Source organism: Silurus aristotelis (assembly GCF_946808225.1).
Source record: "Silurus aristotelis genome assembly, chromosome: 19".
Classification (NCBI taxonomy): domain Eukaryota; kingdom Metazoa; phylum Chordata; class Actinopteri; order Siluriformes; family Siluridae; genus Silurus; species Silurus aristotelis.
Genome location: NC_139592.1, coordinates 17,531,282 through 17,555,081, shown reverse-complemented (window position 1 = coordinate 17,555,081; position 23,800 = coordinate 17,531,282). Strand labels below are relative to the sequence as shown.

The following is a 23,800-nucleotide window of genomic DNA, read 5'->3' as shown; positions in this document are numbered from 1 at the left end:
CATGGTTCTGAGGAGGCCTACCAAGCTGTATATCAGTTGATTAGTCAGTGTTTCTGACTAATAATTTTTTTTTTTATCATAATCAGATGAATTGCTTTGATACTGTCTCACATCCTGTTTTTGGCATTTGCTTGCTTGTTATATGAGGACAGTTTTAAATATCAAAATTTCTTTGATATCTCTGTTCAGACAGGTCTCAAGATTATATAAGGCAAATTTGGTGAAGATTGGATACAGTTTGTAGGAGGAGTAGCAAAAAAGGAAGTTAGATGTAAAAATATTATATTAGGTATGGTACTGTAATTTTTGAACAGTAGGTGGTACTCTCACAAAATGTGTTGCAAAGCTCATGCCATGTTTCTGAAGATGCCCTGAAGTTTGAAAGTTGAGTGAGAAAAGTCTTTGCTGAGATATAGATTTGTAAGGCCATTAGACAAATTATTATTTTTTGTTGTTTGCTTGTTTCATTCTTATGTAAATTATAATTTACTAGAAATAAAGTGGCATTGAGTAAAATACAAAATATAAAATATAAAATATAGCTGCCATTCTTGGGCCCTTGAGCAAGGCCCTTAACCCTCTATGCTCCAGGGGTTCCTTACGAGGGAAATATCAAGGTCCGTGACGTTGGGCCGCCTTCCAGTGGGCTCACCACCTGCAGGAGGGACCGTAAGGGACGGTGCTGTGAGGATTGGGCAGCAGTCGAAGGCGGGGGCCTACTTAGACTGCTGCCCCCGAGACCCGAATTACGGATAAGCGGGAGAAAATGAATGAATGAATGAATGAATGAATGAATGAATGAGTAAAATACAGGAGGTAAAGCTGGAGGTAGCAAAGCTGAAGATGTTGATTTTCATTGGGAGTGACGAGGATGGACAGGATTAGAAATTAGTTTATTAGAAGGACATTGTATGTAGGACGTTTTGGAGACAGGGTCAGGGAGGTACGATTTAATAGTTTGGACATGTGAAGAGGAGGGACATGGGGTATATCGGTAGGAGAATGCTGAGGATGGATTCACCAGGAGGGAGGAAAAGAGGGCAAGGAGGCAGTTTATGGTTGCGGTGAATGAAGACATGCAGGTGGTTGGGGTGAAAGAGGCAGATGTAGAGGACAGGGGGGTATGGAGACGGATGATCTGCTGTGGCGACCCTTAATGGGAGAAGCCGAAAGAAGAAGAAGAATTTACTAGAAGTAAAAGTACTTTTGAAAATATACAAAATAGATGGTAATCGAATTAGTCTTGACCCAGTTAAGACCAAAAAGATATTCTCTTTTCTTCTCTCAGCATGGGGTTGATTATTGGTTACAGGTGGTACTAGAGGCATTGTACGAGCAATCTATAAGAGTGTCACTTTTTTTGCTTTGATGGCTGTACGCCTCTAGAAACCACATTCAGTTGTACTGTATTTAGTATCTAGTTATTTTGTCATTTGAAACCACTTTATTGCAAGTTAGGAGCCAATAAAGCAAATTGCATTTATTTCAACAATTAGATTAGGATAAAAGGTGATACATGATAAATATAAATGTAATTTATTTAATAAAATCAGCACAAATACTATCTATACAAAAATACTAGCTTCACAGTTTTTCAAATTCCACTTCACATTCAAAAATCTTTTAGAATTTTCAGTCTTTTTAATATTGCAAAGTAAACTGAAATGTAATGGAAATGGAAATTGAAATGATAATTTGTGACACATTCTCTCCCACAGCATACATATATGTGTGCGTATAAGCATACAATACACAAAGCACCAGTAGGCACTTCACATAGCCAATCAGAGAATGGCAGGAAGTTGGTAAGTTTTTCTCTCTTACTCACAAGACATCAAAAAGCAGATGCATTCTCTGAAAGTCTATTGAGCAGCAAGTAGAGAGCAAACAGGCAAAAAAGAGACAAGGAGATAAATAGGAGCCCTTAATTAAAGGGAACAAAAGAAAATGTAGTGCTGATACACAGCTACATGAAGGAGATGCATGTAAGTAAATTTAAAACTTATAAATAGTCAAAATATCTGAGTCTTCATGGAAGATTTATTGGTGTGTGTGTGTTTATGTGTTTATGTGTGTGTGTGTGTGTGTGTGTGTGTGTGTGTGTGTGTGTGTGTGTGTGTGTGTGTGTGTGGCTGTTGGGTTTTGTATTCTAAGTTAAATGTTTAACACAGCATACCTTGGTAAACAATAAGATATTTGAAAATGTTTCGTTTTGCAATATTCTATTGCATTGTGTTTTATGAAGATTGTACAATTGATATATAGGGGAAATATGAATAAATGTGTGCTGCTGTAAGATTGAAAGCCACATACAGTGCAGTAAATACGTCCTCAATTTCTGTCTAATTTTAATCACTTAGTGGACATAAAGGCAACTTTTCTTTGTTGGCAATGTATTTTGATTAGGAAGGAAACATGAAAAGGAAGGGTTGCACTATAGCAACAACAGATTTACTATTATTTACATTTTATTTCTAAAGAAAATCTGCTCAATAGCAATGTCCTTATTTAACAGTCTGTGCTGTGCTTAACTTGAATGTATCAATGCAATTGTGCATGTGTGTGTTTATGTGCCATATAAATCTGTGCACATGTGTCTATTAATGTGCCTATAAATGCCACAAATGACAGCACTCAATGGTCACTGAGGTACTAAGGAAAAAGAAGTTCAATCCAGCCAGTTGGTTATGCAGTACAGGAAATCCCTCTCCCTTCCCATAGGAAGTGTGGGCACACACATGTTCTCAAAGTCAGTTGAATTGAGTTTTGTATTAATGTGGCCAAAATGGATTCTGTCACTGAGCAACTTGAAAAAAATTTCAACTATACATTTGTAATACATTTTTTTAATTATCCTTTCTTAGCAACCTAGAAGGAACCTGGAAGGAAAAATTCTCTGAGAGATTCCAGACTGAAAATACATCCTCGGCAGGGCCAGAGAGGGGAGCAACGCCCTTCACAAAGAAAGAACGAGAGCAATGAATATTACAAAGGAAGCGGAAGAAGTGATGTCCTCAGAAGAAGAGTTAGGCAGAGTGATACCTTTGGCCAAGCAAGGCAGTGAAGTGACAGCCAAAGTGGAGCAAGGAGTTTTCTGCCATGGTAAAGACAAAAATTTTGTTCATTACAAATGAAAATGCATAAAACGTAAAGGTGATAAAACAAAAAAATAGTGAGGCAATGTAAAAGTATAATAACATTAGTAGTGACAGACAACAATTACCACTAAGAAGAGATTAGACTGTAATTTCAAGATGTGACTTAAATACCAATGCTCATTAAAATGTCAATCAGGTGCAGTCATGTGACATGAGTGTATGTTCACTACAGTGGCTGATGTAACCCATACTCCCATGCCATGTTCAACCATGACAAAAATGCTGTGCTACAACCTTTTCTAGGATCTTAGAGATAAAGGGGAGATAAAATATTGGCATATAAGTGAAGCTGTCAGGGTTCATGTACAGGTTTGTGGTGGATATTGCTAGTTTGATGGATTTAGTTACTAGTCAGTGTTTAGGAAAGAACAGTTTATTTGTTATAGAGATGTGTCTGTTTAAAGAGATGTGTAGGTAAGAGATTATGTACACAAGTTGATTTTGCTGAGAAAAATAGTGATTAATTACAACGGCAATTCCAAAAATGTTAGGACACTGTAAAATGTAAATAAAAACAGAATGCACTGATTTGCAAATCTCATAAAACCATATTTTTTTCACAGTAGAACATAGAGAACATATCGAATGTTTAAAATGAGGAAATTACTATTTCAAGGAAAAAAAAACAAAAGTCTGTAACAACAAGATGATTAGGTATAAATAGAGGCAGTGTCTTTTAGAAGTGTGGGCAGAGCTTCACCAATCTGTATCTAGAATCCTGTATCAGACACTTATAGGACAACATTCATTTTTACAATACTCCCAGCAACTGGTCTCCTCAGTTCCCAGATGTAAGAGGTTTACATAGTGGCAAACATGGCCCTGTCCCTTTTTTTTTTTTTTTTTGACTATTGTATCCATCAAAGTAAAAAACAAATCATTACATTCAGTTTTTAAATTTTACACAGGATCCCAACTTTTTTAGAATTGGAGTTGTAAAATATTTTAGTTGTTGATCTGATGGATTTTTGCCTAATATTTGAGATTTTTCACTGGAAGAATAAATATAGTAATTTATGCTACATAAGCGCTTTGTGTGTAAATCTGTGCAAGCAATGGCAAAGAAGCAAACAAACTTTTGCATGTGTGTTCCTCCTAGCCCTTGTTTTATTATGTGGGGCACACACAAATTAACTTTGTTGTTTGCTTTGGGAATAGAGCATGCTCAATTGTCCATGCTGTAGCCGCATGGCTATGCGCACTCTTCGCTCCCGGTGATCACTCTTCAAATAGAGTGATCTCCCTTGCTGAGGCGAAGCGGTGCTGAAGGTCGTGGGGCTCGCAGGCCGACCTAGCAGAAGGCATGAAGATGGACAAGTCCTCTCCAGCCTTTCCTGCTGGGCCGAGCTTCCTTTGGAAAGCACTGGCTTCGGCGGTTCCTTCATGTAAAGCGGAGCTCCGTATTTCTTCCTCCAAATAGGGAAGATTTTCAGTTGCTAGAGAACCCAAAGCATTCCGAGCAAGCTGGATGAGCGTTTCCTGCGTCCCACGACACAGCCTCCGCCCCGGGGCCTACCGTTTTTTTCCCCGACCTACACACCGAGGTGTCTAGGTCCTTTGTGACCCCATATGCCTTTCCCCCGCATTCGCTATACGCAAATATAGTAGGGTTTAGTGAGTGCAGCTATAGGGAGATGCCCAGGGTTGAAGAGATGCTAGCTGGACAGGTGTTGCATTGCTGAAGGCGGTATTGCCTACTAAGTTGTTGAAAGCCACTTCGGCTCTAGTAGTCAGGGTTTACACGGCGGCAGGTCAGGTTGCCTCCACACGATGGGTGTGTTGCAGGCATACCTGGACGACTTGCTGCGAGAGTTTGACGAGGATTTCATCTGTGGTGCTGACGACATCATGGAGTTACATTGCGCTGCCGACCTAACCCTTAGAGCCACCCAGGAAACAGTGCGGGCCATTTGTCGCTCTATGTCAGCTTTAGTAGCCACAGAAAGGCATCTGTGCTCACCCTGTCGGAAAATCCTGCTTTCCTGCTTTCCTGCTGAATGCCCCATTAGCTACTTCTGGCCTGGTCGGCGACGTGGTAGGGGAGGTAGTCAACAGGTTTCAGGAGTCGAAAATGCAGTCAGTGGCGTTTCAGCAGTACTTTCCTTGCTGCTCTCTGGGGGCTGCTTGGTGGGTGCAGCCCCAGCCTGGCACCACCGGGCAGTGTAAAGCCCAAAAGCAGAGCGTTCCAAATCAAAGGGGTCGGCCAACAGTGCAGTGGTGCAGCGGCCCTGACAATCAGAGGTGCAGACGTACGCCTTTCCCCATTTGTTCTGTTCTGGAGAGAATCAGCCGGGAAGGAGCTTGTCTGTTCCTGGTGGCACCTCGTTGGCTGGGTGGACTGTGGTTCACAGACCTGCTGTCCCTCCTCGAGGGACCTCCTTGGGAAATTTCTCCCAGGAGGGATCTCCTCTCACAGGCAGTGGGAACCCCAGTTCAACCTCGCCCAGAGTAATGGAAGCTGTGGCTGTGGCCCCTGAGAGGGCGCAGTTCCTAGCAGCTGGTTTCTCTACTGAGGTAGTGGAGACCATTCTTCATCCCAGAGCTCCCTCCATGAGGAGGTTGTATGCCGCTAGATGGCATCTGTTCACCACGTGGTGTGAGCACCACCAGTTGGACCCAGTCAACTGTCGGTGGTTTAGTTTTGGTTGGTTCAATGGGCCATACTCCCTGCATCCCTTAACTTCTCCTTTTTCAGAAGCTAATGTCGCTACCATTGCTCCCCCATTTTGTAGTTTCCTGGTTGACGCGACGTCACCCGTCGATGACGTCACGATATGGTTTACGAATTGGTTCAGTTTCAGTTGGGTTAACGGGCCATACTCCCTGCATTCCTTACCTTCTCCTTTTTCAGAAGCTAATGTCGCTACCATCGCTCACCCATTTTGTAGCTTCCTGGTTGACGCAACGTCACCCGTCGATGATGTCACAACTTGCCAATTGGCCAGATCTTACACATGATTCAGAACGTGAACAAGGCGAGGCGTTCCCAAAGCATTTCGACGCAGATCTCGTTCCTCAGGGAACAAGGGTTATATACGTAACCTTGTGACGTTTTACTCTAATAATTTTTTTTATATACGTAGATGGCGGCGCGTGCACAACGCAAGGCCCAGCGTCTCTCCAGATTTTGCGATTTAGTAGCAATTTCTCCATCAACAGCAAGTTTATTCACTCAGAACAGGCTTGCACACATCTTATACAGCCGACAAGCATTACTAGACAACGGCTACACTCACAGATACGGGCTTTCAACGGACTTTGAACTCCCTCGGGAAATCGCCCGAACACCGTGGACCGCTGATCCAGCTCGGCCGACAGCGAGACCACAGCGCCGGCGGCGAGACCATAAACAAAGGAGGGTGAAGCGAGGTGGCATAAGGGCTAAGCTAAGGCTAAACCCGCATCAACCATCGATTCCTAGCATCTTCCTTGCTAATGTATGGTCTCTTGCAAATAAAATGGATGAGCTGCTGCGCCGGATATCATCACACAAACAGATTAAGGAATGTAATGTAATGATTTTTACGGAAACATGGTTCAACAACAACATTCCCAGCAGCGCCATTTACCTCAGGGGTCGCAGTTTTTTTCGGGTGGACAGGACGACAGAGGACTCTGGTAAGCGCAGAGGTGGAGGTCTGTGCATTTATGTTAACAACTCATGGTGCACGGACTCTACTGTTACTGAAAGTCATTGCTCTGTTCATTTAGAGTATTTGATGATTAAGTGCAGACCCTTTTATTTACCGAGAGAATTCTCAGCCATTGTTGTGACTGCAGCATACATTCCGCCGGATGCTAATGCTAAGCTAGCTATGGAGGAAATTCACGCAGCCATCAGTTAACAGCAGTCTGCACATCCTGAAGGAGCTAATGTTGTTGCTGGAGATTTTAACCACTCCAACCTGAAATCTGTTTTACCAAAATTTCACCGCAATGTCTCCTGCTCCACCAGAGGGAAAAAAACACTGGACCAGGTATACACAAACATACCTGGGGCATACACAGCCATTCCCCTCCCCCACTTGGGTCAGTCTGATCACCTCTCTTTGTTCATGCTACCCAAATACACACCACTGATCAAACGTGTGAAACCAGCTGTGAGGACAGTTAAGGTATGGCCAGAGGGGGGCCATTTCTTCTCTACAGCAACAGTTTCAGGATACTGACTGGAATATGTTTGCCTCACAGGCCACACTGGACTCTCACACGAACATGGACATTTACACATCATCTGTTTTGGACCATATTAACACATGCATTGACAATGTCACTACTGTCAAACACGTGAAATGCTTTCCTAATCAGAAGCCATGGATGAACTCTGAAGTCCGTCCGTACAACAGAGCCAGGGCCAACCTGAAAAGAGGCATTAAGAGAGCCAAGCTCACATTCAAGAGCCAAGCTCCACATAGAAGAGCACTTCCACAACTCTGACCCCAGACGCATGTGGAAAGGCATCCAGTCCATCACAGACTACAAACGCACAGCTCAACCAACCAGCAGTGCCTTCGAACCGGACGAGCTCAATAACTTTTTTGCTCGTTTTGACCAAAGCACAGGACATTTCACAACAACCACGGACTCTTCTACTGCTTACAGCCCACTTTCACTCTCAACAACGGATGTCTATTCAGTGTTTAGCAGAGTGTATGCACGAAAGACAGCTGGCCCGGATGGCATACCAGGACGTGTTCTCAGAGCATGCGCTGGACAACTGGCACAGGTTTTTACTGACATTTTCAACCTGTCATTGGCCCAAGCCACCGTACCTACATGCCAGAAGACCACTACTATCATACCAGTGCCTAAGCACTCAGCTGCTAAATTCCTGAATGACTTTCGCCCAGTTACACTCACCCCTATCGCTATTGCTTTGAGAAACTGATCCTGAATCACCTTACTGCGGGCCTACCACCTACACTGGACCCATACCAGTTTGCCTATCGCCCGAACAGGTCAACAGAGGATGCAGTTTCCACAGCTCTTCATTCAGCCCTCACCCACCTGGATAAAAGCAACACATACATCAGAATGCTGTTCGTTTACTTTAGCTCTGCGTTCAATACAGTCCTCCCCACTGTACTGATCACTAAGCTCAGTGAACTGGGTATCTGCAACTCCACTTGCAGATGGATTCTGGACTTTCTCACCAACAGACCTCAATCTGTCAGGTTGGGAAACCAGGTATCCTCTGCCCTCATTCTGAACACTGGCATCCTGCAGGGCTGTGTTCTGAGCCCACTGCTCTACTCCCTGTTCACCCACGATTGTGCTCCTCTGTATAACTCCAACATCTTCATCAAGTATGCAGATGACACCACAGTGGTCGGCCAGATTGACAACAATGACGAATCGGCCTACAGGGAAGAGATCCATAATCTAGCAGCATGGTGTGCCACCAACAACCTGACTCTCAACGCCACGAAGACCAAAAAGCTCATTGACTTTTGGAAATCCAACAGCAGGAGACATCTACCTGTCAACATCGATGGAACTGAGGTAGAACGAGTCTCCAGCTTCAAGTTCCTGGGAGTTCACATCTCTGAGGATCTGACATGGCAGCAGAATACTTCAGCCCTGGTTAAAAAAGCACAACAGCGCCTGTACTTCTTGAGAAGTCTCAAGAAATCTCATCTGTCCCCGGGGATTTTAACGAGCTTCTACCGCTGCATCATTGAGAGCATCCTGACCAACCCCATCACTGTATGGTACGTAGGCTCTACTGTAAGTGAACGAAAAGCCCTGCAAAGGGTGGTCAAAACCGCCCAACGCATCACTGGCACCCAACTACCTGCCATTGAACACCTTCACCACAGCAGATGTCTGCACAGAGCTCACAACATTATCAAAGACTCTTCACATCCCAGTCATAAACTGTTTAACCTCCTTCCATCATGAAGGAGATACAGGAACTTGCGCACCAGAACTAGCAGGTTCAGAGACAGCTTTTTTCCATCCACCATCACACTACTGAACTCTACACTACACCGCTAATCACTACAAAACAAAACACAAAACAAAACACTGTATATAACCTCTGTACTATACATGTACATATTACATATTTTCTATTACTCATTACATCTGCACTATTTTAATCTATGTATCTTTATATCATTACTGTACATTCTGCTCAACATTTCATTCATTTGTGTATATAACCTGTGTGTATATATATTTACATACATATATATATATATATATATATATATATATATATATATATATATATATATATATATATATATGTGTATATATATGTATATATATATATATATATATATATATATATATGTATATATATATATATATATATATATATATATATATATATATATATATATATATATATATATATATATATATGTATGTAAATAAGCAGTCTACTATATATATAGTAGACTGATATAAATAATATATATATATATATATATATATATATATATATATATATATATATATATATATATATATATATATATATATATTTATTTATTTATTTATTTATTTATTTATATAGTAGACTGTTTATTCGACTTGCTAATTACTCTTCAATACCATAGCCTTTCCTGTACCAGAACCATTCCTGTACTTCTTAATGATGTCCACACATCTCTGCACTGTTACTGCCTTATATTTATTAACTGTACATATGCTTACATATTAATATATATATATTTGACTGGTTATTCAGCTGCTAATTCTTAAATGCCATAATCTTTTAATCTTCACTTCTGCACATTACTCTTTAATGCCATAGCCTCAGAACCATTCCTGTACTCTAAATTGATGTCCACACATCTCTGCACTGTTACTGCATTTATGTTTATTCACTTTACATATGTTTACATATTTATCACTTGCTGTAAATATGCCATATATTTATCTGCACTTTTGCACAACTGCTACATTTTGCACTTCTGGTAGCTGCATTTCGTTGCTGTGTACCTGTACTATGCAATGACAATAAAGTTGTATCTATCTATCTATCTATCTATCTATCTATCTATCTATCTATCTATCTATCTATCTATCTATCTATCTATCTATCTATCTATCTATCTATCTATCTATCTATCCATCCATCCATCCATCCATCCATCCATCCCCATCCATCCATCCATCCATCCATCCATCCATCCATCCATCTATCTATCTATCTATCTATCTATCTATCTATCTATCTATCTATCTATCTATCTATCTATCTATCTATCTATCTATCTATCTATCTGTTGAGATACAATATATCTAAAGTGTAGCAGAATATCCTCTCTAAACAAGCATTTCAGGCACCTGATCAAGTTTTGTGTAATCAGTTCCATTAGAGATGCAACTAAACGTTTGATGAGGTATGATGGTTGTGTAAATGTATTAGATCAATACTAAGATCATTGTTAATGAGATAATATTCTAAGAAGTGTGGCTATAATATACTGAATGATAGCATGAAATAAAAAGTGTGAATACTTGTTTTTTGTGGATTAGCGAAATTAATAATAAAAATACTTCCTGATAGCAGTTCTAATACTGTATACAGTTCAGAGGGAGTTCTGTTTATACATATGTGTATGTAAGAGCCTAAGCATCCCAAAGCTAAAATGTAATGGTTTCAATCCAAGAACTTGTTTCTCTCCCAGGATTGATTTGTGTTTGTTATTATCTGCTGATTATGGTTGTATGTTGAGTTATTTTCAGGGGACAGTACATCTATACTGCTATACAAGCTGCACATTGACTACTTTAGTTTCATTTTTATAGTATTGTCCCTTGAAAACATATACTAAAATAGTTGCTGAAATGTGAGGGGTGTACTCACTTTTGTGAGATATATGACACATATATCTCTATATCTCTAGATACTATATATGACACATAAGAGCAATTAAATGTTAATGTTACAGCATTATTTGTTAAATTCCCCAGAATCAAATATGTGCAAATTTGCAAAAATGTGCTGTAGGTATTATTATAGTTGTAATAAATATCTGTCCCAGGTCCTAAAATTTAAGCTACCGGTAGTCTGTTTGTATGCTATATTTTTATCTTTATTGTTTCAGTATCATCAATGATTTTGAGTGAACTATCTTCTAGCTTGCATAACGTTTTTCCCTGATAACTACCCGGATTTCCTGGTTACATTCATGTGTGAAAACCCATTTCTTTTAATGCCTGTGACAGTTCATATATGTGGCCCATTGCATACCAGTTTAGCCCAAAGAAAGGATTATGTTATCTCTGTAATGTTATCTGATCTAAGCTGACCTTGTGATGTTCTGAACCAAAGTGATGACGCTCCTCCTGTGGAGGTCACAAGAAGGAATTTCTTTGTGAGAAAAAAGAACACAATTTTATTTTGTATGTGTGGGGTAAAGGTAAAAAATTCCCTTAGTTGCCTGCAAAGGTATTTGACACTTCAGCAGCACAACACTGAAAAACTCGCTCTAAAGATTTGGATTTCTTTATAGCTTCACAGTCTTGCTGCTGCTGGACACAAGGACTCCTCTATTTACTAGGGAAGACTTTTTCCACAGTATTTTTATACTGAACATCATTTCAATTATAATTAATAATTAAGGTTAAGGTTCTGTGTGTCACCCAGTAAAGGATGGCTTTCCATTTTTCTTTCTGATGTGAGGATTGTCCTGGGCACAGTCACCTCTTGCTTGCTCATTAGAGATCTCAGTCTATGTCAGCTGTTGTCTAATAATATATTTTAAATGTGTTGTTTAAGATGGTTAAAAGCATTATATGAATAAAAGTGAATCAAATTGATGCTCATGCTCAGTCTTTCCCTGTGCCTCTGACAGTGCATGTGCCACAGTTCAAAATGATACAGTCAGCTGGTTTCACGTGCCTCAGAGGAAGCATGTGATTGTCTTCACTCTCCCTGGTTGGTAGCTGTTGTTAGAGAGAGCGAAAGTGCCTGATGGGTGGGAAATGGCCATCATTAATTTAAGAGAAAAATCATGGAAAAAGCCCCAATAATGGAAATTATGGGACTAAAAAGATCAATTGCCCTAAAGAAGCTAGATAGATTTAGAATTAAATAGACCTTAAAATAGAAAAGGGATTGTAAATAATTAAAAGTTATTATTTGCATGCTATAGCTACTATGTTAAAATAACAAATATTCAAGTTGTGTAAAACTATTATAAATTCAGTTACTAACTAATTATTGTCCTTTTGCTAATATGATGTGAAGTTTTCAATATCATTAACTGCAAGTTAGTTACAAGGTTCTACTCCTTGTAGTCCTTTTGGATGAGCCTAGGTCCATGAGAGACTCATTTGAGATATTCATTCCTATCCTTCCTAGAAACTCAAACCAATCTGGACAGTTTCCTCTGTACTCCTTTTCCCCAATTTGGCTGGTTGCAGTTCAAGTTTTAACCAAATGTAAACTGTTCTAACTGATCCTAATAATAGTTTTTAATTCAGCTAGCTCGGTGGGATTAGCCAGTTACTTTTTGTAATGCTGCACAAGTTGTATAATTTTTTTTAAATTAGAGAGCATTACAGCATTAGTGAACAAACATGTCTGACCAGTTATATCTACTGTGCACACACTTGCTCTAAGATCTCTTCTGTGCAGGCCCTAGCTTTAATTTCTACAAGATTTTAACTTGATTAAACAAATACTTTAAAAACACACTAAATACGTGTGTTTTAGAAATATTTAAATTCCTGCAATGTTAAATATATGTATGTATATAACAGCAACAACAACAAAACAACAATTATAATAATAAATAATTAATTAATTTTCATATTCTGTTATTTTATTTTATTTCATGCACATTCTGTCACCTTGCACTTTCCATATCTCAGAAAAATATGGAAATTGCCCTGCTGGAGAATTAGTGTGCAGTTGCTTAGCTAATCAAACAGAAAAGGATCTTTTGTGTGTATTGTGTGGTATAAAAGCAGAGCAGAGAGATAGAGACTGACTAGCAAAGATACATATACAGTCAAAATGACACTGAGGAGAAGTTATGCTTCTCAGTAATTACTGAAAATACATGTTAGAAATACCATGTTGACTGAGGCTGACATGTGGTATATCAACTACTGTTAGTGTGCAATTATTGGTCTATTTCTTAATATATATTTTTCTTTCTCTTTTTTTATTACTCCACATTCCAGGATCCTTTGAAGGCATGTCTTCTGAGGATGCATTTATAATGCCTGCACTAGCGCAATTCAGGAGGACAACAACTAACAAGGTAAGCTAGTTAAGGCTTTCGTACAGAATCAAATGATTGAAACAGATCATACTAATTAGTAACTTTTTGTTCATTTTCACTAGCAAGTCACTTTCCAAGAGATACATTGGAATTTCTTTCTCATGGAGAAATATTGTGAAAGTGCATGGAGTGGGATGTGGAAAGGTTCTCATGTTTATTCCATAATTTACCTCCATTCTTAAACATTTCTGTGAGATAAAAATGATCCAGGCAAACCTCTTACATGCTCACACCCCTTTTCCTCAACCTATCTGAGGTTTGTTCAGGCAGCTGCAAGGTACAGATAAGAGATCACGAAAAAGCGGCAAAGGGGGTTGGCACTAGGTTGGCTCAGGCTCAAGGGAACAAAACAAGGCATAGAACTTAATTGTGTGACTCTGCTGTGTGAATTACCCTGTTACTGATTGAGTACACCTATACTTATTCACACACACATCACACTATATTTAAATAGACTCAAAATATCTATGTGAATTATACACTCTGAATTATATACATTTTCATTAATGTTTATCTTGAATCTGTCTGTGACTGCTTTGCATGATTGGTCTTCTAACTGATCTGCCTTTGAAAGATTAGCATTTAACAAAGGTTTGACAGAAATACTAAATGGAGAGAAGTAAAAGTGCATGAACAAATATCACTGCATATAAAGACAAAATTCTCCACAGTATCCATTACACAGTATTAACTTATGACAAATGCTTACTCTAAAATATAGCAAAGATCATAATGTCACTCTAGAGGGTAAATTATATAATGACATTGGGAATGTCATCATTTTTGTTCTCATAGTGCACTTTAACATGATCCTTTACTCATAAATAGTTCCACTTTCACTTTAAGTGGGGATAGGGTTGCTCAGTGGTTAACATGTTAGCCTTCTGATTGTAAGGGTTCAAATCCCACCACCATTAGGATGTCAGTGTTGGTCTTTTGCGCAAGGCCCTTAACCCCAAAATGAATGGTGATTACATGATTGAGAAAATTATAAGTTGTTCTGGATAAGGTTGTCTGGAGCTGTACATGTAACTGGTTTAATCTACATTGCTATAAGGTGAGCAGCAATAATGAACTTTAGAGCATCAGGTCCTATGATTACAGCAGAAGAAGGAAAAAATGTTTTTACTTTTGGTCACTGAGTATTAAAATGGCGTGCCTTGTAAAGCCTTGTGTTTGGACACATATGGACACTTTATCCGCAATTATTATTATTGTAGTTGTTATTTGCTGCTATTATTGTTATTATTTACTTCAATATACTGCATTGCTGCGTCGTACCCAGTTGTTATTGTTGTTAACGGCACAAGCGGTCATGTGGGGGTGTGTGTTCCTGTAGAGGCGGTTAGGAATGAGTGGGCTGTTCCTGTCGGTATTTGCACAGTTTGAGCGTAGGCTTACTTGCGCACGGAGACACACACACACACGCGCGCGCGCGCCGAGGAGCGTCAGGTGGCAGAGGCGCGCAGAACCTGTGCTGTGTGAATCGGGATGAATTTCTCGGGGCTGTGTAACCTCTGCTGGGGAGCAGGGAGAGTGAGAGAGTATCGGACTCTGTCGGAATAGCTCGCTTTACCATGTGATCCGGCTGCAGATGTTTTCAACCAAAAAGTGTATGATCTCGAATCCGTGTACAAAAATGCATCTTTTCCGGAGTCACAATTACCAAGTGTTCCCTGATCGCTATTCAGCGGAGAAAGGTGCGATCAGGGGCATCAGCTGGGTAAGTGGATATCTAAGGGTTTGAAATGCATATATATATATATATATATATATATATATATATATATATATATATATATATATATATATATATATATATATATATATATATATATATAGTATAATCATAGTATGTGTAATTAATGGTTATAACTGGAAGTGTATTGGTTTGAATATAAATTCAATTATTCTCTGGGGGTCAGTACTGGCAATCCGTTGCCTTCCATGGGTGGCATGTTAGTGTCTAGTGGATGTCATTAAAGACCAATAGAACCTTTGGAAACTTGTACACTGCATGTTGTTATCTTCTTGACAACCAAATGGGACCATTAGAGCAACATCCAGATTCCAGTGAGATTTTATAATGGTTTCTTTGATTTCATGATTGATTTAATGATAAACACAAACATTATTGTGTTTCTTATCTCTTAAAATTTCTGTATTGGTTTCAGTTCTTTTTTGCAGGAGTAGCAGTTACTTCATTCTGTATCCCATGGTTCTTTATGCAAAGAATGACTTAAGTTGAAACATTTAATGACATTTTGGAACCATGATTTCGTTTATTTTGTTTTGTTTTGTTAATTTATATGTTGGTTTGGTTGTTTTTTGAGATTGCTTTGAGACTTGTACCAAAGGCTTATAACACATCCTCCAGATACTGCATATGACCAAAAAACATACAGCCAGGCTTTGGTTGAAAACACACAGTGTTTTCCATTGTCTTTGCAAGGGTGTGTGTGTGCATGTGTGTGTGTGTGTGTGTGTGTGTGTGTGTGTGTGTGTGTGTGTGTGTGTGTGTGTGTGTGTGTTGCCTGGCCAAAAGTATTAAGAAAATACCTATTTATAGCTTATTGTTTATTGTCACAGTCGCGTTTGAAAATGAATGTTCAAGATGTTTTGCACACAAGAACCAGATTGCGACTAACTTTAACCTACAAAACTGTCTGTGCTCATTACTTTCGTCTGTTTGTCAGGACTGCAAATATAACACTTACCATAGTATGAATATTCAGCAAGATTTGTTTGTTTTACTCTTTTGAATTAGCTATAACAATTTACAGACTGACAATATTTCTTGCCTTACTTTTCAAACTATACAGCACTTCCAGAGCATTGTTCCAGAGCATCCACTTCATGCTGGCTCTGAATAAAGCAAATGCAAATGTACAACAATATTTTCTTACCAAAAATTGAATGTACCTATATGGAAACTGAGTGATTAGGCTTTAGAGATCAAATGGCTATGATAACTAAAACATATACAAAAATTGAATATAATGTCAGCATTTATTTTAAATGACCTGTTAAATGGTGTCAAAACCTTGCCTTGAAAAAATGCACACATGTATTTCAGGGATTTTTTGTTTGTTAGTTTTTTTTTCTTGAACTCAAGACAGAGTTTTCGCAAGAGCCAGAAAATTACAATAGAAAGATTAAAACATAAAAAGACCAGTATGGATCTTTGCCACTTTAACATTGCACAAGCCAGATATTGTGATACAATTCAACACCTGACCTGAGTGTTATAAAAGAAGGATATAAGAGAAACTGGTCCTGCCAAAAAGTGGAAGTGTGGGTTACTGGTATTTTAGGGAATGTACACAATTTAGGTCAAGTGTGAGGATGTATTCCACCTGCCAGCTGAGCCTGAGGATTTGCTAAAACTGTCCCAGTGCCAGCAGTACAGTTATTATTAGTAGTAGTAGTAGTAGTAGTAGTAGTAGGAGTAGAAGTAGGAGTAGTAATTATTACTACTCCTACTACTACTACTACTACTACTAATAATAATAATAATATTAATAATAATACCAATAATAATATTGGGACTGCCAAAGACAATTTTAGCAATTCATTTTGCCCCCAAATGAGTTACAGCTTGGTTGTATGTTATTGTAGCAATCGCTAATGATAATGACCTACTGATATGTGATAAATATACATGAAGACTTTTTTGTAGTGCAATCTACTAGTCATGTAGAAAAACACCTTATTGTAAATACCTACAAAACAAGATTTAGAAATCCTAATGGATAGGATAGTAAAGATAATCCTATAAAACACATAATTAAAACACATACTTGATTTGACTGTGACCATGGTATATTTCCAGTAACAATGACAAGTATGTAATAGGTGTAGAGATTAAAAATACTTCTGATTAATAGATGCATTGGTGAATGGAGTTTGTGCTGCTGAGGATGGTTCCACATTGACAGAAAGATCCATGAAGAGCAACTCAGGAGTTATGTGGGTGTATTTAGACTCTAATGAATATAAAAGGTCTACTACAATGGCTTAGCTCTACAATAAGCATGAACATATTAGCAATTAAGTGCCATCAATTAACAGCATTCCTCAATGATAATAAAACTATAATGAATGGTTTTAGATGGTTTCCTTCTGAGTCTTCCCCATATTATCTCAGGGAGTTTTTCCTTGCCTCTGTTGCCACTGGTTCACTCATTGGGCATTTACATCTAAATTTTTGAGCACTAATAAAGGTGCTATACAAAAAAAAAAAAAAAAAAAAAAAAAAGGAACTGAACTGAACTGAACTGAACTGAACTGAACTGAACTGAATAATCTAAAACCTATGATATTTTATTTCATGTCAATCTGAAGAAGCATTATGGGAAGCGAGTCATTTTGCTGGGCACCACTTTGGTTCCAGACTTGGTGAAAACGTGAACACTTTGTGGTCACTTGCTTGGTACTTCAAGAGGGCTGCATGAGTGATGATCACATTATAAGTGTATGCAGCTTTTGACCTAATGCATTTTTGAAGTATTATATGTGATTAATTGCAGCAATTGAAAATCTTTTACTTTTTTAAAATGTATAAATGACTTTCAAATGATGGCATGTTTAAATTTAATTGTACACATTAAAGGTCATGTGCTAAATTATATTAGCTTAAAAAACAATCATCTAAAGTGTATCATATTTATGCTTCTGACTAGTATTTCTTTTCAAACTCCAAACATTTTAGCAACCTGTTAAACCTGTTCTAATGGTATTTGGTGACAAATCATATCTTATATCTGTCTACCTCTGTCTTGCTTTTTCTGTCGGAAGCAGCTGACACAGACAACATTCTTTTTTGTGCCTTAGATGCCTGATGGTGCTATTACTTTGTTAATACATGAGGAATCGCATTTTTGTTGCTTCATTAAGAAAAGCACAATAGATAGCATTTCTTTAGCCATCATCAAAGTCTGACTCAAAGTCCACCTCAGGCAGCTTTACTGCAGCATCATGACTAACTACATCAAAGTGTGGTATAGAAGTTCCACAGTGCAGAAAGCCCTGCAAAGGGTGGTGAAAACCATCAAACACATCATCCATTAACGATGGTTCGGTTTTTCGATCTTACGAACAGGCAGCAGCATGTGATGTGTTGGATGCACAGCTAGGATGAGTGGCTCTCTCACCCTGTGAGATGCCTCACTCTCGCTAGCGGTCGACCAAGTCAAGTTGTCTTAGTGTGTATTTTTTTCCGTTTCAAAAACAGAGCCATTATTTTAGAGCAGAAAATTCTAATTTTAAATCAGCATGAAGCAGGAAAAGCTGTCACAGTCATAGTACCACCTTCGATATTTTTGACTTATGATGTGGTCATTGAAACATATCTCAATCGTAAGTAGAGGACTACCTATACGTGTGTATATATATATATATATATGTGTACTTGTCTATTTGTGCTACTATTTGCACTTCTGGCAGATGCTAAACTACATTTCAATGCTGTGTACTATGCAATGACAATATATAGATGATCTCGAATATAATCTATCTATCTATCTATCTATCTATCTATCTATCTATCTATCTATCTATCTATCTATCTATCTATCTATCTATCTATCTATCTATCTATCTATCTATCTATCTATCTATCTATCTATTATGAGACCAAAGTGAGTTATGCTTCTCACACTTAAGAACAAGATTAAGTTTATAACATTTTGCTTGTTCAGCTCATTATATATAGGTCATATTGTTTTGTGCATTTCTTCACAGACACCTCTGCCTGAGCCCTTGGACACACAAGATTCTATGAAGCAGGTATGAATGTCTTCAAACAATAATGTGGTCAAACTAACTGAACTAAGTATTGCGTTATTATTTATTTTTGTCTTTCTTTATAAATATTTATATATAATTTTTTTGCCCTTAGTTATTAGATTATGCTAATTCAAATTAACACGCACATTAGAACCATTAGCCACTGTCTCATTTCATACTTTTTGTTACCTTTGCTACCTAAAAGAAGGTGACTGAGTAAAACAGAATTATGTCTTCCGAGTCAATAAAATATAGTGCACTGTCATGTTATGAAAATCTTTCGCAAGTACATTTGGGGTAGTTTGATGAAATGCAAAATGTAAAACAAAATTGAGGTGAAGAATATTCAAAGGGTCAGGCGATTAACAAACAAAATAGAACTATCCAAAATCAGAGATGTCTATGAGTCAAAACAGGGATCAAAACCAGAGAATCAAACACTTTAACAAACTTGTTTATTGACTTAGAGCATGAACAGAGCAAATGCTTTACAAAGTGACAATGAATTAAATTCCTTGAAGTAGCCAGTCTGTCTGTGTGTGTGTGTGTGTGTGTGTGTGTAATTAGATACAGGTGTGTCTCATTAAAAGCTAGGGGGATTGTTATTGGAGCATGTGAGTTCTGGGTGTCAGCTACATATGTAGGCCATGTGGGCGGTTAAGGTTGAGCAGAGACCTGACATGCACAAAACAATGCACAGTGTTACCTACCTAATGATGTCACAATTATGGTGTAGGTTGCAGTTGCTGTATAGCTTTTTCATTAAAAATAATAATAATAATAATAATAAAAATTGCAAGATATTCCAAAGCACAATTCCAAAAAAACAGTAAAAAAACAAATAAGGGTCTGGCAATGAACAATCAGGCTAGACTTGGACAAACATCAAAACAAGGTCAGGTTCTGTAATATACACACACTAGAACAAATGTAATGTTTGTAATGTCACTAGACCTGGCTGGGTGTGATATTTGTTCCAGAGACTAAATGTCCAGGTTATGTTATGGGTCGCAGGTGTCAGGGAACCACCGGCCACGCCCCCCCTCGGCACTCAGCACCCTCGCTGTGCTTTGATCAAGAGTCGGAAACCAGAATACGAATAGGACGTTTATTAGCCTCGGGAAACAAACAGAAGCGAGAAAGCAGCATGTACCAGAAAACGGGTATACAGGTGTAGTATACTAATCATGTAGTATACCCCCCTGGTATATGCTGGTACACGCTGCTGGGTACAGGTATGAAATTCTGTGAACCTGAGCATGCAAGCAATGTAGGTTTTTTGGTCTTGTCTGAATTTGTTGTCTTGAATTTTCTTTAGTACTGGCATTGTCTTAACTTTAAAAGGTTTTATGCATAGCCAGTGATCCACACCCTACACACACTCTGATGCAGGATTGGTCTTATCTGTGACCCTTCAAGAGGCACCATAAAGGGAGAACACTAGCCTTGATAAGAGTGTAGGAGTAGAGCTCATTCAGTTTGCTTCTTTTGCCTAGCTTACAACTAACCCTGTGACCTTACCCTTTTATATATATATATATATATATATATATATATATATATATATATATATATATATATATATATATATATATATATATAACAACTACATACAAATCCATATTATGGCAAGAAACACTCAGTTAAATGCACTTTAGATTACACATTAAATGCACTTCCAAGATAATGGCCCCAAACACATCAGATGACCTGGCTTTCATGATAACCCTATTTAAATCCATTTGAAATGGTTTCAGTTGAGTTAGACGTGAGAGCCACATCACCTTCACCTTCAGCTTTCTCAGCAAGGCAGTTGTCATCTTGGCGGTGTGTTTGGCCCAGTTGTGTTCTGCTTCAGTATGCCATAGTACATTTTGGAATCCATGTTTCCCTCTATGAACCGCAGCTCCTCAGTACCAGCAGCACTCATGCAGACACAATGATGCTACCTCCACCATGCTTGACTCTAGGCAAGACACAATTTTCTTTGTACTTCTCAACACGGTGTCGCCACACATGCTGGACACCATCTGAGCCAAATAAATTTATATTCTCATCAGACCACAGGACATGGATTCAGTAATTCATGCTCTTGGACAGGTTGTCTTCAGCAAACTGTTTGTGGGCTTTCTTGTGAGCCAGCTTCAGAACAGGGTTCCTTCTAGGACAAAAAACACACACACGCACACTTATATACACATCTGTATTTTGGGTCTAACAAAGGTCAACTATTTAATTTCATTTCTCCATTAATGTAATTTAATGTAATCAATTTAATCAATTTATTCTATTACTCATTTTAATTAATACAATACATTTTATTTGTATATATTTTATTTGTATAAAATATGAAATATTGTTTAATATATTATTTTATCCAGCAGGTATTTTATTTATCAAATGTTAATAATAATAAACCTCATTAATAAAAATGCACAAGCAGATTTTTCCTGTGGAATTCAACACACTGAGTGTTTAGTTTGGAGCAGACCAGTGCAGGACCAGCTCCTGCATTGTTTTCTTATATATAAATATAATGTGCATTAATAAAAAAAAATTATAATCAAGAGGAGTTGGAACTCTCACTGGATTACAACTTCCATTAGTTTAAACCTACTTTACAAGTATGTCAGAGATTATTATTGTAACATTATTAGTGTAATACTTCTGTCTGTTTGTGCACATGACATTTTGTCATGCCTATTTTGAGCAATAAAGCATTCAGTGTTCACTATAAAAGTGCATTGTGTTGTAATCATTAATGTAATATAAAATAACTTCTTGCACTGGAGCTTTAAATCAAAAGCAAACTTAACCTTACCCAAAAGGACAAACTACACATGCAGTGCAGAAACAGACAGGGTAAATGACAAAATGTTAAAATAACAGTTTTTTTGGCATAACGTAATAATTTTAACATAATTTAGTTCTAGCAACTGTTAAGGCCTGACACTGAAGGCAGTGTGTTCACTTGTCATGAGTCCTGGGAAAATGTAGTAGAATAAGCATGACCTTTTGTATAACTTTATCATTCTATTTTTACCCTGTAGGGGACTGGGTTGTAGACATAAAGTCTATATACACTACAGCCAGTGGGAATATTTGGTATCTTTAGTTAACTGTCTTGTGAGGGAAGTTGTACACCAGTCAAACTAGACATGGCAAGTTGGAATGGAAAAAGAATGTCCATTCATCTTTTATGATTGATTTGGGCCTATTTTGTTAAATATAGTGTAATATAGGACTTTCATTTAGGCAGATTGCAATAGTTGTTTTTTTGTGAGATGCTATAGTAAGAGTGTTAAGCAATGGTTGAACTCAGGTTTGTTTCTGTTTCACATGTTAGTACTTAATGTGATATAAGCTAAGTGCAAAAAAGCTTTCCTTTAGATTAATTAGACAAAGGTCAGACAATCCCTAACAGGTCAGAATGAATTATGTGTGACTGACCAAGTTAGGGGTCTCTGGGAAGAGAGAGGGGGACAAATGCCTGATGTAATTCTTTTTTAAAAAATTATATATATATATATATATATATATATATATATATATATATATATATATATATATATATATATATATATATATATATATATATATATACACAAAACAACAAGTGAGAGAACAAGAGGATAATTAGAAAACATTTCCTGGAAGCATGCTGTACTTCAGTCTTAAGACCACCTCCTTGAGCAAACTGTGCTACAAAGAATAAACAAGCAACTTTAGTTAAACTCCAGTTATTAGAACAAGTCAAATAAGAAAGGTTAGTGGACTATGCACAAAATATTGACATGTCACAACTGTAAGTAGATAGAACTGTAAGTATCTAAATGTAAGTAAGTATCTAAATGTCCTGTGGGTTTGGTGGAGGATTTCAGTGGCTCTAAGAGGACAGAGACCTAATATGACCTTAGAAAGCCTTCTTGAGAAATAAAAGGATACATGCTGTCACTAAAAAGTAAAACTAAATATAAAGTAAGCAATATATATGTCCGTTGGAAAATGCTTATTATTAAATGCTTCTATTTTATCAGACAATATATTTCAGACTAATTTAACCTGATTAGGGAAGGTTTACATTTATATGTCTTTAATGACTTACTTAGATACTTAGATAACAGTAAATATTATCATTGTAGGCTTTTATTTGGCTTTGAAGTTTTATCCCTCCTTTTTTCCTTTTTTAACCTTGTATGTATTTACACAGTGCTTCATTAGAATTTGAGTTTAAGAAATTACATCCATAAGTTCCACAAATACATTCTCTTATTTGCTTTATGGCAATAATAGTAATAGTAATAGTAATAACAGTAATTAAACTGTAACTTTAATCAAATTCAAATGCTTCCAGAACATGTGCAGAATATCCTTTAAAATTGTTAAGATATAATATCTTCAAACCTAGGTGGTGTCCTGCCTGAATCAGACCACCTATTAGTACCACCTTATGATGCCATAGCTATAGAAACTATCAATATTAGAGAGCAGAGTATAACAAAGCATTGTATCACAGACAGGTATCTCATACAGCGAGAATGAATAGCATTACTAAAGCAAGAATCAATATCAACCTTAAACCCTGGGTTTTCCATAAATTTTTTG

At 37.6% G+C, this 23,800-nt stretch overlaps 1 protein-coding gene across 3 annotated transcripts in view; it reads left to right on the top strand.

Annotated features, from left to right (window-relative positions):
* The first annotated feature begins 1,843 nt into the window (after window positions 1-1,843).
* The window catches only part of rapgef3 (Rap guanine nucleotide exchange factor (GEF) 3), a 56,256-nt gene continuing 34,299 nt past the window's right edge, over window positions 1,844-23,800 (top strand). The window contains exons 1-4 of one of the 3 annotated variants that reach the window (XM_083570503.1): window positions 1,844-1,985; window positions 2,865-3,102; window positions 13,308-13,387; window positions 19,151-19,195. In XM_083570503.1, coding sequence (XP_083426629.1) covers window positions 2,979-3,102; window positions 13,308-13,387; window positions 19,151-19,195 — 249 coding nt within the window. In that variant the 5' untranslated portion in view covers window positions 1,844-1,985; window positions 2,865-2,978. Of the gene's footprint in view, window positions 1,986-2,864; window positions 3,103-13,307; window positions 13,388-14,770; window positions 15,132-19,150; window positions 19,196-23,800 lie in introns of those variants that run through there. The other 2 variants (XM_083570504.1, XM_083570505.1) reach the window with 2 other exon arrangements.